At 46.1% G+C, this 12,483-nt stretch overlaps 1 protein-coding gene across 2 annotated transcripts in view; it reads left to right on the top strand.

The window, feature by feature from the left end:
* Positions 1-12,483, top strand: part of PLD1 (phospholipase D1) — a 62,417-nt gene that overhangs the window by 25,323 nt on the left and 24,611 nt on the right. For both annotated transcript variants that reach the window (XM_059478868.1, XM_059478867.1), the window contains exons 7-15: positions 537-595; positions 1,077-1,169; positions 3,558-3,710; positions 4,407-4,556; positions 5,339-5,422; positions 7,093-7,174; positions 9,149-9,259; positions 10,484-10,696; positions 12,153-12,369. In XM_059478868.1, the coding sequence (XP_059334851.1) occupies positions 537-595; positions 1,077-1,169; positions 3,558-3,710; positions 4,407-4,556; positions 5,339-5,422; positions 7,093-7,174; positions 9,149-9,259; positions 10,484-10,696; positions 12,153-12,369 (1,162 nt within the window). The remainder of the gene's footprint in view (positions 1-536; positions 596-1,076; positions 1,170-3,557; positions 3,711-4,406; positions 4,557-5,338; positions 5,423-7,092; positions 7,175-9,148; positions 9,260-10,483; positions 10,697-12,152; positions 12,370-12,483) is intronic.

Below are 12,483 nucleotides of genomic sequence, written 5' to 3'. Positions count from 1 at the left end.
GGTTTTGGAGCCAGTTGGCAGTGATGTGTGTCCAGCACTGCCCTGCTGCAGTGGCCTTGGAGGATGCTCATGGGCTGTGGGGCTGAACCCTCCGGTGGTGTCTCCATGGGGTTGGGGACTTAAAGGGTGCTCCCTGCTCTGGGCATGTGTCCTCATTTCCTTTGCAGTCTTGCTTTGAGGGTCCCTGGAGGGAGGAGAGGATTCAGGTAGACAGCCAAGATCACACAGAGTCCTGAACAGTGTCAAACTTGAGTCTTTTTTCAGCCAAAAATCCAGGAGGGAGAATACCAGGGAGTCCCTGTGATGCATTTAAGTGTAATTGTCCTGAAATGTGTTCTCCAAAGTACATCTAAAATAAACAAACAGAAAACTCAACCAAAATACTTTCCTTGGTCTTCTTGGAGATGCTTAAGTGATGGTGGATAACATCTGCTCTGGATGTTCTGTAGGTGTTTATGGCTGGTCACATGGATGAAGCAAAAATTTTTGTGGATTTCAGGGTTATAAAGATGGGGGAATCTCTTTTTCTTTCCCAGATGGAGTTTGTTGGAGTAAGTCAGCTGTCATTCATCCACGACCTGGGACCGAAGGGCATGTGAGTTGTGAGCTGTCTTTGTGAGTTATGATTCACTAAGAGCATGGCTTTATACATAAATACTGTTAAAATTAATAGCTTTCCTTTCTCAGCACTAACTGACTGGGGAATATTTTGCCATCTAGATATGAAAAATTATTACTGTTCAGACAGAAATGCTACAATTTGGAGAAAGGTTTTTAAGAATGAGCTGCTTTACAAGACAGTGTTTACAGGGCTTCCATTTTTCCCTCCCTGTTGGGCCACTTAATTTTCTGCTTCCAGTGCTGTAAAACGGGACCCTGTGCTTCTTAAAACTCCATTATTTTCTTCTGGGGGAGGGTTATTTTTGCCCTTCATCCAGCTTTTAGGGCGCAGCACAGAGGCTGCTGGGGCACAGTTGCAGAGCCAGCCCTAGGCACAAGGGCTGGGGGTTGCAAAGCCCCCAGCAGCTCCAGGTGATGAGCCCCATGTCTCACCCTGCCCCTGTGTGTCCTTGCAGAGAAGGGTTCATCATGAAGCGCTCCGGGGGCCACCGCATTCCTGGCCTCAACTGCTGTGGCCAAGGGAGGATGTGCTACCGCTGGTCCAAAAGGTACTGCTGGGCTGCCACGGGGGGGATGTGCTCCCTGGCACACAGAAATCCCTGCTTGTCTCCTTCTCCCAAAAATCTGTGGGAGAGAGTCTTGCTGTTTTTACGAAAGCCGCAGATTTGCAGGTTGGAAGGGCCCGTGGGCTATTTCCCGCCTCACCCTTCCATCTGGTGGGGTTTTTTTTCTCCTTGGTGAGTTCACAGAAGGGACATGTTACTCCAGAGAAAACCTGGGATTTCCTAGAGTTGACAGAAATGACTGTGCCCAGCTTTCCCTGCTGTGGGAGCACAGGTGGCTCTGTGCCTCTGGGAGGGAATGTGGCTGGTGACCTGCCCCAGGCAGATTTCAGCCTGGCCTTCTGAGCTTCCCTTCCTCAATTTACAAAATGAAAATCAATTAATTGAAACACACTTTGGACTGCTTCAGGGCAGGATCAAATCAGGTGTGACCTGCAATGCTAAGGAGCTGTTTGGTGTAATTAACCATGGCATTAAATACATTTATGTATTGCCTCTTGCTGATTACTGCAGGTATTGAACCCCAGTGTTTTCTCCTGTTCCCTCCCTGCTGCAGACAGACATAATTTGCTGTTCCCATCCCTTTACCCTCTGTGTTAGGTCTCTGTGTTGCCTGGGGCTGCAGCACAGGGAGATGTGTGCTGTGGGGGAGTATCTGTGTTACCAGCCAGCCTCCAAAAAATGCAGGCTGTACTTCCTGGAGCATGCCCTTCCCAGGCATATCTCTCCATTTCAAAATCCAAACAGCCCATATCTGCCTTACAGCAACAATTTATTAGTTAATGGAGCTTACCCCAGGCATTATGCACCTTTGGATTTTAGCATCACCCATGGGCTGTCATTAGTTTTATCTTTAATAATGCTGTTTTCCAACAAAACCTTTCTGCATTCTTGTGAAGAAAAGGTTCTGTTTCTGCACAGTCTTTCCAACATTTCCTAATTTACGTTCACAGAAGATCTCTATAATGAGGGCACAAGATACAAAGATGTGATCTTCCTTCAGGTCAAATCATTAAATTGTCACCAATTATTTTTCTTTTTTATGGAAATATGCCTTTTCCTCTTGATACTCCTCTGTTAACCCTTTCTTGAGCTGTCCAGAGCTCAAGCTGTAGTGGGGCCAGCAGCACACCCAGCTCTGATGGATCTCCATTTTTCTTTAGAGCCTGGAAAGGGAGTAGGAGAAGTGTTTGAGTGGGATTGTGTACAGAATATCACAAGTGAGACACTAAATTCCCATCTTGGCCCACTGGGACTGATAGTTTATGCATCAATAAATAAGCAAATAATATTTCCCAGAGAGGGTTATTTAAAGGAAGGATTTTAGGAGATGGAGGAGGATGGTGGGGTGAAGCTGTGAGTAGGCACAGGCAGGGCTCCTCATGCCTGCGAAAACAGAAGGGAGAGTATTTGGAAATACATCCTGTGGGATGTTTAAGAGTGAAATTATGGGCCAAACAGAGAGGAGAGATATTTTGGCACCAAATGAGAGGTGATTCCAGGTTACTCTTTCAGGGCCCTGAAAGCAAGAAAAAAAATTACGGGATCTAATTAAAAAATATAGGAAATAGATGAGGAGCTGAGGCTGTTACTAAAGATACAGGAATGAACAGATTTTTGCAGTGTTTTGTGCTGCTTTGTGTGTTTCTGAGTGTGCAGAAGAATGAAAAGAAGGTCTGGTGATGGAGACCTGTGTGGGACAGAGGGGGCTGGTTACCCCAGCTACGCTGCAGGGGGAGAAAAAATTAGAAATGCCATTCACAGTAAAAAATGTGTTTTTTCCCAGAGTTGCCTTCAGGCTACAATATTTACGTAAAACCTGCCGGTCATCCCTCCTCGTGTGTTTCTAACAGGGTGCCTGTTGCTTGGCAATAAAAGCTTTCCAAAATGCCTTGTTCATATATTTTGATAGGAGTGAAAGTGATCCTACCATCAGAATTAATGTAAGAAATGTCAAATAACTCCCATATAGCATACAAGCTGAATAAAAATCAGGGATGGAGGAAGGCTTGTTGCAGCATGCTTCATGCTCAGAGGTTTATGACCAGGGAGGTTCTCGTGGGTTTTGTTTAACAAGGGAACCTGTATTTTTAAAGAATCTGTAAAAAGGAGTTATGTAATTAACTCTGAAAGTCCTACATTGAATTAAAACTCATTACCCAAGTTCATAAAATAGACACTTTTCTGCTTAGGAAAACCACCCCCAGTCTAGCTCCTGAGAATAATTTTTACCATTTAGTAGATTTCCCAGATAAATGATTTGCACGTGTTTTGAAGAAGTATTTTCCATTTTATTAGCTCTTTTCATGGCTCATGTTTTAAGGCCTGGCATGGGTGTGAAATCCAGGTGACATGGTTGCTGTGTCTGTACAGGTGGCTGGTGGTGAAGGACTCCTTCCTGATGTACATGAAGCCTGATTCAGGGGCCATTTCCTTTGTCCTGTTGGTTGATAAGGAATTCAACATCAAGATAGGCCAGAAAGAAACAGAAACTAAATACGGGTTGCAGATTGACAATCTCTCCAGGTAAGAAAACAACTTTGTTTATCCCTTTTAGTTTGCTCTTGCTTTTTAAGGAGAAATCGATGCTGCTCTGTAGGAGAGGTTAACAAGCCTGGGTGGCTGCTGCTGGTGTGCTCAGACCTGCTGGGAATTTGGCCCTAATGCTGATTATTTCCATGCCTTAATGAGGCATTTGCAGCTTCTGTTTGTCCATCCCTGTGGTTATTACTGGAGCCTGGGGGCATAGTGCATGCTGAGTTGCACAGTCTGGTTCAACAGCAATTGCTTAGGTAATTTTTTAGACTCTGTTCTCTTTAAGCTGCAAGAAGGGATGTTTTCTTCTGCATCCCAATGGAGTATTGCTCAAAAGACATGCTAGTGGGGGATAAAGAGATATTTAATGTTTTTATGTTAGTGCACAGTATAAATTCATCTCTTAAAAAATACAACATTGGCTGGCTCCAGCTCCAAGTTAAGCTGGTGCTAATAATTTAAACATGGGTGGGTTTTTCATGCTTGGCACTGCAATACTGTTAGTCACTCAGAGCAGCTCAGTGCTGTGCATTCTTTTGCAAACAAAGCAGCGACGTCCCTGCTTTTTGCGTAAATAAAACATGACTGGTACAGATGCATTTACCAACATGGACAGGCGGCGAGGAGCAGCCCAATTAAATGGAAATGGCTTCAGCCTGCTGCCCTGTGCTTCGTGTGTTCTCACAGGTCACTGATTCTGAAGTGTAACAGCTACAGACATGCCCAGTGGTGGAGGCAGGGCATAGACGAGTTCATCCGCAAGCACGGCAAGGACTTTCTGACGGAGCATCGCTTCGGCTCCTACGCGGCCGTGCAGGAGAACACCCTGGCCAAGTGGTGAGCACCTGCTACCTGCTGCCCTCAGCACCTCTCAGCAACACAGCTGCTAGCCTTTGGGAACTTGGGGACTGGTGATAATTAAAGAAGTTGCAAAAAAACATGAGGCTTTCTGCACCAGGGACGGAGTAGCAGTGCTGGTGGCAGGAGCTCTCAGTGTCACAGCTCATTGTGTTTTGCAAGTCAAGTTATGTTTAATTTCAAAGGTGTTGGGTATTTATCACTGTAAGGATAAAGAGAAGAAGAGGGAATCAACAAATGCAGATCTGGGTATAGTCAGGAGGGTGGGCTGGTCTTTATGCACACAGCAGCCCCTGAGAAATCATTCTGTCCCCAGTGTAACCTGACTGCACTAATCCATTCCCAGAAGTGCCTCAAAAACTGGATTCTAGCTGGAAGCAGACCAGTACTTTCCCTGCACCATCTGCCTTGCAACAACCTCTGCCTGAGTACTTTCCATAAATCAAAGGAAACACCATTCCATCATCCTTTCCTGAGAGACAAACTTGGCTTGCATGTCAAGCAGAACCCAGGAATATTGTGTGAAGTTGCCAGAAGTGCCAAGAGGCACTTAATATTCCCTTATTGTGCTATTTCATCAAGCTACTGATAGCAGCATAGAATTCTCCCTGCATATTGTCCTGATTCTGGAAATTGAATTGTGTTTGCTTTCGAGATGAGAACATAAATGTCATTAACACAGAAGCTCATCTCTCTTCAGCTGTGTACTTTGCTTAATGAAGGGGACGAGGCATAACTCTGCACTCTGTTTGCTTTTGCAGGTATGTCAATGCCAAGTGGTACTTTGAAGACGTTGCAAATGCCATGGAAGCTGCTAAGGAAGAAATTTTCATCACAGATTGGTGGTGAGCACTGCCACGTTTGGGTGTTGCCCAGCTGTCTCTCTGGGGACGCTCCTGACAATGCAGCACTGTTCAGAGCCCTACAGTATGGCAGCTAGCCCTGCAGCCAGATGGTTTGGCAGCACACCCAAACCTCTCCTTGTGTTGTATTCAAAGGCCTTTTCAGGAGGGCTGGCAGCAAAAGCACACGCTTCAGATCAACAGCTTGGTTGTCTCCCTCCACGGAAATGCCTGAAATCACACGGAGGCAGCACCTGAACTGCACATGGCGTGGCTTGAGGGGCTCCTCAGGAGTGTAAATAGCTGCAAGTCTGAGGGGCATGGGTGTCTTTCAGTGTATCAGGGAAGAAGGATGCTCAGCAGTGCTATGGGATCCCCTTTCAGCTCCTCCTCACTGCCTTGGGAGGCCTCATGCCAAGTGTGAGAGCATCTTGTGGTGTGTCCTTTTGGTCTGCTCTTAAATGGGCCAGATAAGAGAGGAGGGGAGGTTGGTCACCTTTTCTAGGCTGTGTGTCTGCCAAAGGACCTGCTCTGCCCACTTGTTCCCTAGTTTGTGTTTATGCAGTGCTCTGGTTCCTGTTTGTGTGAGGAAAAGGGTGCCCTCACAGACTGGGCAGAGTCTCCTGGCTGGGTGCTGGTTGTGGCTGCCCATGTCTTGCCTTTTCTGGAGGTTAATCTGCCTGAGCCAGCCTGGACCTTGGGCATGGGAGGCTTCCAAGACATGACTCAGATTTCCTGTTCACCTTAGGCACATCTCTGTGCTTCTCTTTCTCTGCCTCTGAAATGAACCTCTGGCTGCTTATCTGCTGCCTCTGGGAACTGAGAGACTTAGTTTCTAGGAGGAAATTATGAGAAAACTACATACCATGTTAGCTTTTGGTGGGGTAAATCTGTTTCCTGCCATGGCCACAGTTAAGCCTAATGTTCATGGATTCCCCCTATGCAACATAAGGTGGCAATTCAAGAACATCTCATTTCAGACCCATTGTCTCTTACTTAGTGTTTTATTCAGACAATTGTTAAACTATCATGGAATTCCAAAACTTACCTAAAATTTGATGTATAAGATAAAAATAGGATGTAGCAATATGCTTTATCCAAGCCCAAGTTGCAACGCTTGGTACAAAAGTAAAGGAATGAAATTCTGTCATCTTGCTGTGCACGAATTAGATGAGATTCCTTAACTATTTCTTGTAATCCTTAAAGCAGTAACATGTCCTGTTGAGAGATCCAATTTCTTTGTCTATGGGCAGCAAGGAAAATTCAGCACAAATCTGTTCGGTTCAGATAGCTCAGGTACCAGGAGAACTGAAATCCCAATCTTATTTATTTTTTGTGCCTGCATATTTCTTTCAGAAAATCCTTAGGGTTTTCTTTTGTTGCATCTTTCTTTCACAGATAGAGTCACAATTTCCTTATTTATACATCACTGTTCAACCTGGTCTCATGGGTTATTGAATGAAGATGAATCTGCTGGACATGTCCCCTGCCCTCTGTAATGCTCAGTTATTAAAGAACAAAGAGCAGGATATTGGAGAATGCATCACTCTGGGACATGAGCTTTCACATCCACTTTATTTAAACTTCAATTCCTTTGCTTCCCAAGTCGGTTATTTAGGCCAGTGCTTTGTTTGCAGGCTGCATGTGCTGTAGTTTTTATTCTCCTTTCTTAGGCTGAGCCCGGAAATCTTCATGAAGCGACCGGTGGTGGAAGGGAACCGCTGGCGGCTGGACTGCATCCTCAAGAGGAAAGCAGTAAGTGAGCTCCAGATGCACCCTGCACCTCCCATCCAGGGGGTCATACTGGGGCTGGAGCACTTCCTCCATTCATTTTGGTAGAGATGAGAGTTAAAGCCTCACATCAGATGGCCTTGGAAAACCACGTGTTTTGATTTGTTCCCCTCGTTTGGGTTTGGAAGAGCTCAGAGGCAGAAGGTTTGATCCTCTGATTGCCCCAGGTTTGGGTCACAGCCTTGCTTTACAACTGTCTCAGTTCCTGGTGGGGTCAAAGACCTGCTGCTATCCACGTGAGTTACGTAATTTAGAGGTTACAGGGAAGGCTGAGCACTTTGTTGTGTTTATGAGTGTGGGCTGTGCTCCAGCTGTTCACACACCCTGTGATAACACCGATAACACCGCTGCTAAAAAGAGCTTGCCCATATCAGCAGAGTCACAAGGTTTGTTCCCATTCCAAGGAACTTGGACCCTTGCTGTAGTAGAAGGGCAGAATTCCATGCTTTCCATAGACACGGACTTTAAACTAAAAAGGGGCAGGTTTAGATTAGCTATTAGGAAGAAATTCTTCCCTGTGAGGGCGGTGAGGCCCTGGCACAGGTTGCCTGGGAAATCGTGGCTGCCCCATCCCTGGAATTGTTCAAGGCTAGGTTGACTGGTACTTTGAGCAGCCTGGTCTAGTGGAAAGTGTCCCTGCTTATGGCTGGGGGGGGAACAAGATGATCTTGAAGTTCCCTTCCAGCCCAAACCATTCTGTGATTCTGTGACGTGCTGAAATAGTCTTTGACTCTTTCCCTTTTCAAGCCAGTTGTCATCACAGTCCTCACCCCTCCACATACCTAGATAAAAAATGAGAGCTTTGTGTCTGACTGCTGTTGGTTTGGAATTACTCTTGTTTTCTGGCAAAAATGAACTGGCCACAAGGCATCACTCACTCAAAGGAGGAATTTGGCTTCTTTTTGTCACACTGACATGGATTTTCTTATGACCATAAAAACATTGTGGTAAGGTGAGTGAGGTCAGTCACTGGAAGTGCTAGCTCTGTCACTTGTGGTGTTCCTTTGACTCAGCAGGGCAGTCAGCAAGCTGATGTCGTGGTGTAGGGGTGAGGCTATCCTGGCTATGTGGTGCAGCATTGCCTTGGACTCCCCTGGGTGCAGTGGAGAGCAGAATATCATCCACAATTTGGAGATTGCCTTAGCTCTTAGTAGCAGCTTTAAGGGAATATAAATTCAACAGGTTGTGGAAAGTTTAGGTTCCAAGTTTAAGCTGGCAAACTCTAGTGCAGGCTTTTAATCCATGCTAATTTATGGGAAGTGGAGGTGTCCCAGTGTGTGACCAGTATTTGCCAAGGTTTGGGAAGCACTTGGCACATTTGAACGTGCTTTAACAAAAGTTTTTAGAAACCCTGCCATGGATACAATGCTGGTCACAAAAAGCACCATGTTTTTAGCACTGCTCAGTGTGTTCCAGGAGCTTGTTCAGCTCTACCAGCAGAAAGAACCTCTTTACTGGTGTTGAGTTGGTGACATCCCCTTCAGGAGGGGGATGTCTGTGTCACCTCACTGGTCATGTCATCCTGCAGGGACATTGAACTGAGGGCAGCCCTCAGGGCAACACGAAGCAACAGAACACTGAACTTTAGAGGATGAACATGATTGTAGTGAATCGTGCTTGCAAAATCTATCTCACAGGGTGTGTAAAAGGAGCTGCTGTAGGGATGACCTGTGGATGGGCCTTGGCATAGCTCAGACAAAACAGCAAAACCCACACAAACCCAGGTACTGAGCCCTTCTCAGAAAGCTGGAGAGCTTTCCCAAGGTTATTCCAGGCTGTGGGGGTCCCCATGGAGCATCTGGAAGAACATAAGAACAAAGAACCTCAATCAGCATTTCCATCAGCAAACACAACACATTGCCTCTAGCTTTTCCTCCCTTTGGAAACAGACACTATTGATGTGCCTGTATTCAGTGTGTTCTTTTTTATTTCTGACAGCAACAAGGAGTGAGAATTTTTGTTATGCTGTACAAAGAGGTGGAGCTTGCCCTGGGGATCAACAGTGAGTACAGCAAGCGGACGCTCATGCACCTCCATCCAAACATCAAGGTAATTGCACAGGGCTGTGTGGATGGTGTTGCATTCTGTTGTTCTAGATGGCTGGTGCTGACCCCGGTGGATTTGGGTGGGAACTGCAAGTTCAGGAGTGTTTCCTACCATTGCAGTGTGTCTGACAAGGTACACCCATATGGTGATGCCACATCTGGCAATTTCATTTCTTTAGGTTCTAATGGAACATAAAATTGTTTCATTTAGATTTCCAAAGCAACTGTTTGCCTTAATTCACAAGAAGTGTTCTTCATGCGACAAGTTAATGGGGTGACATCAAATGGAAAATTACAAATTGAGAGTGTTGTCTCATTTCAGCATTTCTGCTCAAATGTGAATGATCAGAGTCAACACTGGGCATTAATGTTCCCATCACAGAAGAACAGCATTGCACTGTACTGTGCTGTTACACTGCTCTTATGGCACCAAGCAGAAAATCAGTTGTGACAGACAAACCAGTAGATAAGGCTAGATCCAGTCTCTTAGAGACACATACACCTTAATGAGCAGTAAGGTACTTGTTATGCCAGAATAATTGATTTTTTTTTCACTTGATCAATTGTCACAGGGAAGGGAAGCATCTGTTCATCATCTTTGTAGCGAAACTGGACAATACACATGAGCTGTGTCACAGGTTTTGGGAGCAGCCAGGTGAAACTTGGTAGCTTTTTCTCCAGGAGACTGATCTAGTGGCTCTAACATCATAAATAAAACCCTGAGCTTAGATACAGAAATTAGGGTTCCATAGATACTTGTCAAAAAAAAATTCCTAAACAAATGCCAAACAACTTGATTTTAAGTAGGGGGAAAAAACCACCCAACTTCTCATTTCTCTTGTGTGGTGGCAACAACCAAAGAAGTGACTCAGATCCCCAATATGTTGTTTTCTTTCAGAGCAGGCTCTGTGTTTGAAAGCTCAGCTATTACAGCTCAACTGAAGCAGTTTCTTTGACTATGGTCCTCTTATGGAGCTGTTGTAAGGGTGACCTATCCCAGCATCAGTAATCATTGCTGCTTGGGATTCCTGAAACCTGGGGAAACACCTGCCTGCCATATGCTGTGGGGAAAATGAGTAGCTTCTGCTAATTAAGCAGTGAATACATCCAGTAACAACTCCAGCATTTCCCCATCACCCCAAACAGCCCAAAAACTCTGCCCAGCTCTCTGCCTGGAAGGATTTAAATTTGACAGCGACGCTGAGCTCAAGTTCTGCTTTCCTCACAGGTGATGAGGCACCCAGACCATGTATCCTCCTCCGTGTACCTGTGGGCCCACCACGAGAAGCTGGTGATCGTGGACCAGTCTGTGGCATTCGTGGGTGGCATTGACCTGGCCTACGGGCGCTGGGACGACGACGAGCACCGCCTGACCGACGTGGGCAGCGTCAAACGCGCCTCCACCGCCGCCACCAAGTCACTGTCCACCGCCAACCTGGCTGTAAGTGGGTGCTGTGGTGGTGGGGAATGCAAACTGCCCCAAGAGCCAGGGGGTAGGAACCATGACAGCACCAACACACATGCAGCAGTTCAGCAGTGAAGACACAGGAGGGTGCAGGCATGGAGTTCCAACGTGCTTTAATGTAGGGCTATGCTGAAGGAGTCCAGGGGCCAAAGACAAAGGAGGGTCCAGGGTATAAAGAGACAAAGACAAAGGAGGGTCCAAGGTTTAAATAGACAAAGACAAAGGAGGGTCCAGGAAAAGAAGGGATGGAGAAGAGCATCATGGATGCAATGGTCTGAGGGCTCAGGATTGGTACACAGGGAAGGGACCCAAAGAAAATGCCAGGGTGAATTTGCGGGGTTACACAAACCAATGGGAAAACAGGGAAGGAAGAACTTACCAAATATTAACATACAAGGGTAAAAGGGTTAGGGAAGGCCAATGGGCCAGTGGGGAAGACAGAACTGGGATAAATTAACACTGAGATAAATTAACATAGTGCTGCATAGCATCATGGGAGAAGCCTCTTTCCTCACCCTATCCTATGGGGAATGCCTGGAGCCTATGTGCATCTCTCCAGGGTATTGTTGTTGTCTTCTCCCCAGTAAATTCCTGGGCCTGCACAAGCAGCGTCCAGCTTGTGGCCACGGTCAGCCGTGGCAGGTCTGGGGAGGGGTGAATGGGCTGTGTCCTCTTCTGAGCATGGAGTTGGGTTTTGGAGCTTTAATGACAAGTAAGTGGTGAGAGGAAGGATCTAAGCATCAAATGATTCTTTTGGTCTAGCTGCTGAGAAGCCCTTGCTAAGGCACAGATATGAGAGCTGGGTTTCCACTGGAGCTTGGAACAATAGCCACAATTTGAAGTCTGTGTTATTAAAATCATAGAATCTTAGAATGGTTTGGGTTGGAAGGGACCTTAAAGATCATTTTGTTCCTACCTCCATCATGGGCAGGGACACCTTCCACTAGACCAGGTTGCTCCATGTCCTCTCCAATCTGGCCTTGAACACGTCCAGGGATGGAGCATCCACAACTTCTCTGAGCAACCTCTCTTTTCTTACTCTTAGAAATGCAGAGTAAGGACTTAGAGAGTGCTCTGAAATGTTTGTTGTTTGAGCCCTCAGCAGCTGCCTTGTTTGCTGAGCTTTCTGCTAACCTGGATCTGTATGCAACCACGTCTCTAAAAATTTGAGAGGTCTAGGTTGATAAGAATTTCAAGGGGAGTAATAATCCAGAGTAAATTTATGGATCCAAATGCTGATATTACTAGGCTTTCCTGGTAAGTGCCTCCTCAGTACAGACTCTCCCCAGAAAGCAAGCCTAGTTCCCACTGAAGTGTGTCTGTCAAGAGCAAAACTTGGCTCGTGGTTGTTTCTGAGCTCTGATCTGCACGAGAATCTGTAAAGGGGAACCTCTCCATACCTGACCTGCAGCCATGTCTGGTGTCTTTTCAGGCTGCAGCAGAGTCGACTGAACGTGTCCCACTGCAGCCTCAAGGTCTGGCCCCAGAGAGCCACTTGTTTGAGAGAAATGCTGATGATGCCCCAGACACATCAAAGATGAAAGGAATAGGAAAACCCAGAAAGTTTTCAAGGTTCAGCATTTACAAGCACCTGCACAAGCACGGCATGCACCACTCTGACAGCGTCAGCAGCATCGACAGTGAGTCAAGTGAGTGATGCTCAGCTAAATAATGTATATAAAGGATGTGTGGAGGTGGTGGTGGGTGTTTGTGCACGTGCACATGATTTCTAGGGCAATGTGTTCTTTGTATGGAAGGAGAGT

The sequence above is a fragment of the Ammospiza nelsoni genome, chromosome 10, assembly GCF_027579445.1.
Source record: "Ammospiza nelsoni isolate bAmmNel1 chromosome 10, bAmmNel1.pri, whole genome shotgun sequence".
NCBI classification, from domain to species: Eukaryota; Metazoa; Chordata; class Aves; order Passeriformes; family Passerellidae; genus Ammospiza; species Ammospiza nelsoni.
The sequence above is the reverse complement of the archived record's forward strand: the minus strand, read 5'-3'. Positions and strand labels throughout refer to the sequence as shown.